This window comes from Lottia gigantea (assembly GCF_000327385.1).
Source record: "Lottia gigantea unplaced genomic scaffold LOTGIsca_118, whole genome shotgun sequence".
Classification (NCBI taxonomy): domain Eukaryota; kingdom Metazoa; phylum Mollusca; class Gastropoda; family Lottiidae; genus Lottia; species Lottia gigantea.
Genome location: NW_008707180.1, coordinates 651567 through 652611, shown reverse-complemented (window position 1 = coordinate 652611; position 1045 = coordinate 651567). Strand labels below are relative to the sequence as shown.

The following is a 1045-nucleotide window of genomic DNA, read 5'->3' as shown; positions in this document are numbered from 1 at the left end:
CCGGGTTTAATTACTCATTATTGACATTTTTGGCCAGGGACATAACTCGCAAAGTATACATTTGTTCAAAATGGAACTTTGCATACAATTACCTCATATTGTGAGCCACTTTGTCTTAGAATTTCGGTTGTTTCCGCTTCTTAGTTCAAAAAAAGGAACAGGTTTTGGAAATTGAAAATTTTCAATTTTTGACCTTGACCTTTGTAGGATCAAACGTCATTGGCATTGGCTATCTATTTGTACTTTCATATTTGCTGTCCTATGTCAACTTCCGGTTTTATAGTCGTGTGCAATTTGAAATTTTGATGATGTATATCTCTTGATCTTGACCTTTTTAGACTTTCTCTTTTACAAGATCAAAGGTCATTGACCTTGGCTATCTGCTGATACTTTCATTTGTGAGGTCTGACGTCTACTTCCGGTATTAGAATCTTCTAATAAATGAAAATTTCTCAACTTTAGACTGTTCTTGCGATTGATCTAATTATCATGGAAGGATGATTTTTTCGGGGTCTTTTGCAATTTGCTACATTTGCAAAGTCCCACTCTGTGCCACGAGTGGCTCTAGTTTTACTTTTTCTCATAGATCTTATGAATAAATGAATTTTATCTCCATAAATCAATTTTCATTTAATTGGCAGTAGAGTGCTCTAGTCAAAAGATGAAGTGAATACCTTAATGAAGTACATACCTCATGTGACTTGGAAATACGCCCACGTTTATGTGACATTCTATTTCAACTTCTTACGTTGATATTCACTGAAATACAAGAAAGAAATTCTAATATAATAAAATAACATTGTCAACCTTTATTTCTGAGTTAAATTCCATCCCACATTGTAATGCTAATAATTTCTGATTTTTTTTTTAGTACTGATAATAGGATAGAGCAGGGCAGGAAATTTTGTTTCATAGCTTACTGACAAATTTCATAATATACTTCCTATTATGACATTGAAAAATCAAAAGAAAAATATTGTACTTCAAAAGGTATATATTGTAAGAATGTTACAAACAAATGTCATTATACAATCAACACAAAGTC

At 32.1% G+C, this 1045-nt stretch overlaps 1 protein-coding gene across 1 annotated transcript in view; it reads right to left on the bottom strand.

Moving 5' to 3' along the window:
* LOTGIDRAFT_171702 (hypothetical protein) overlaps positions 1-220 on the bottom strand; it is a gene marked incomplete at both ends in the record, with an annotated part of 4716 nt that extends 4496 nt beyond the window's left edge. The window contains one exon of the mRNA XM_009047891.1: positions 200-220. Within this exon, the coding sequence (XP_009046139.1) occupies positions 200-220 (21 nt within the window). The remainder of the gene's footprint in view (positions 1-199) is intronic.
* Positions 221-1045: the final 825 nt, after the last annotated feature.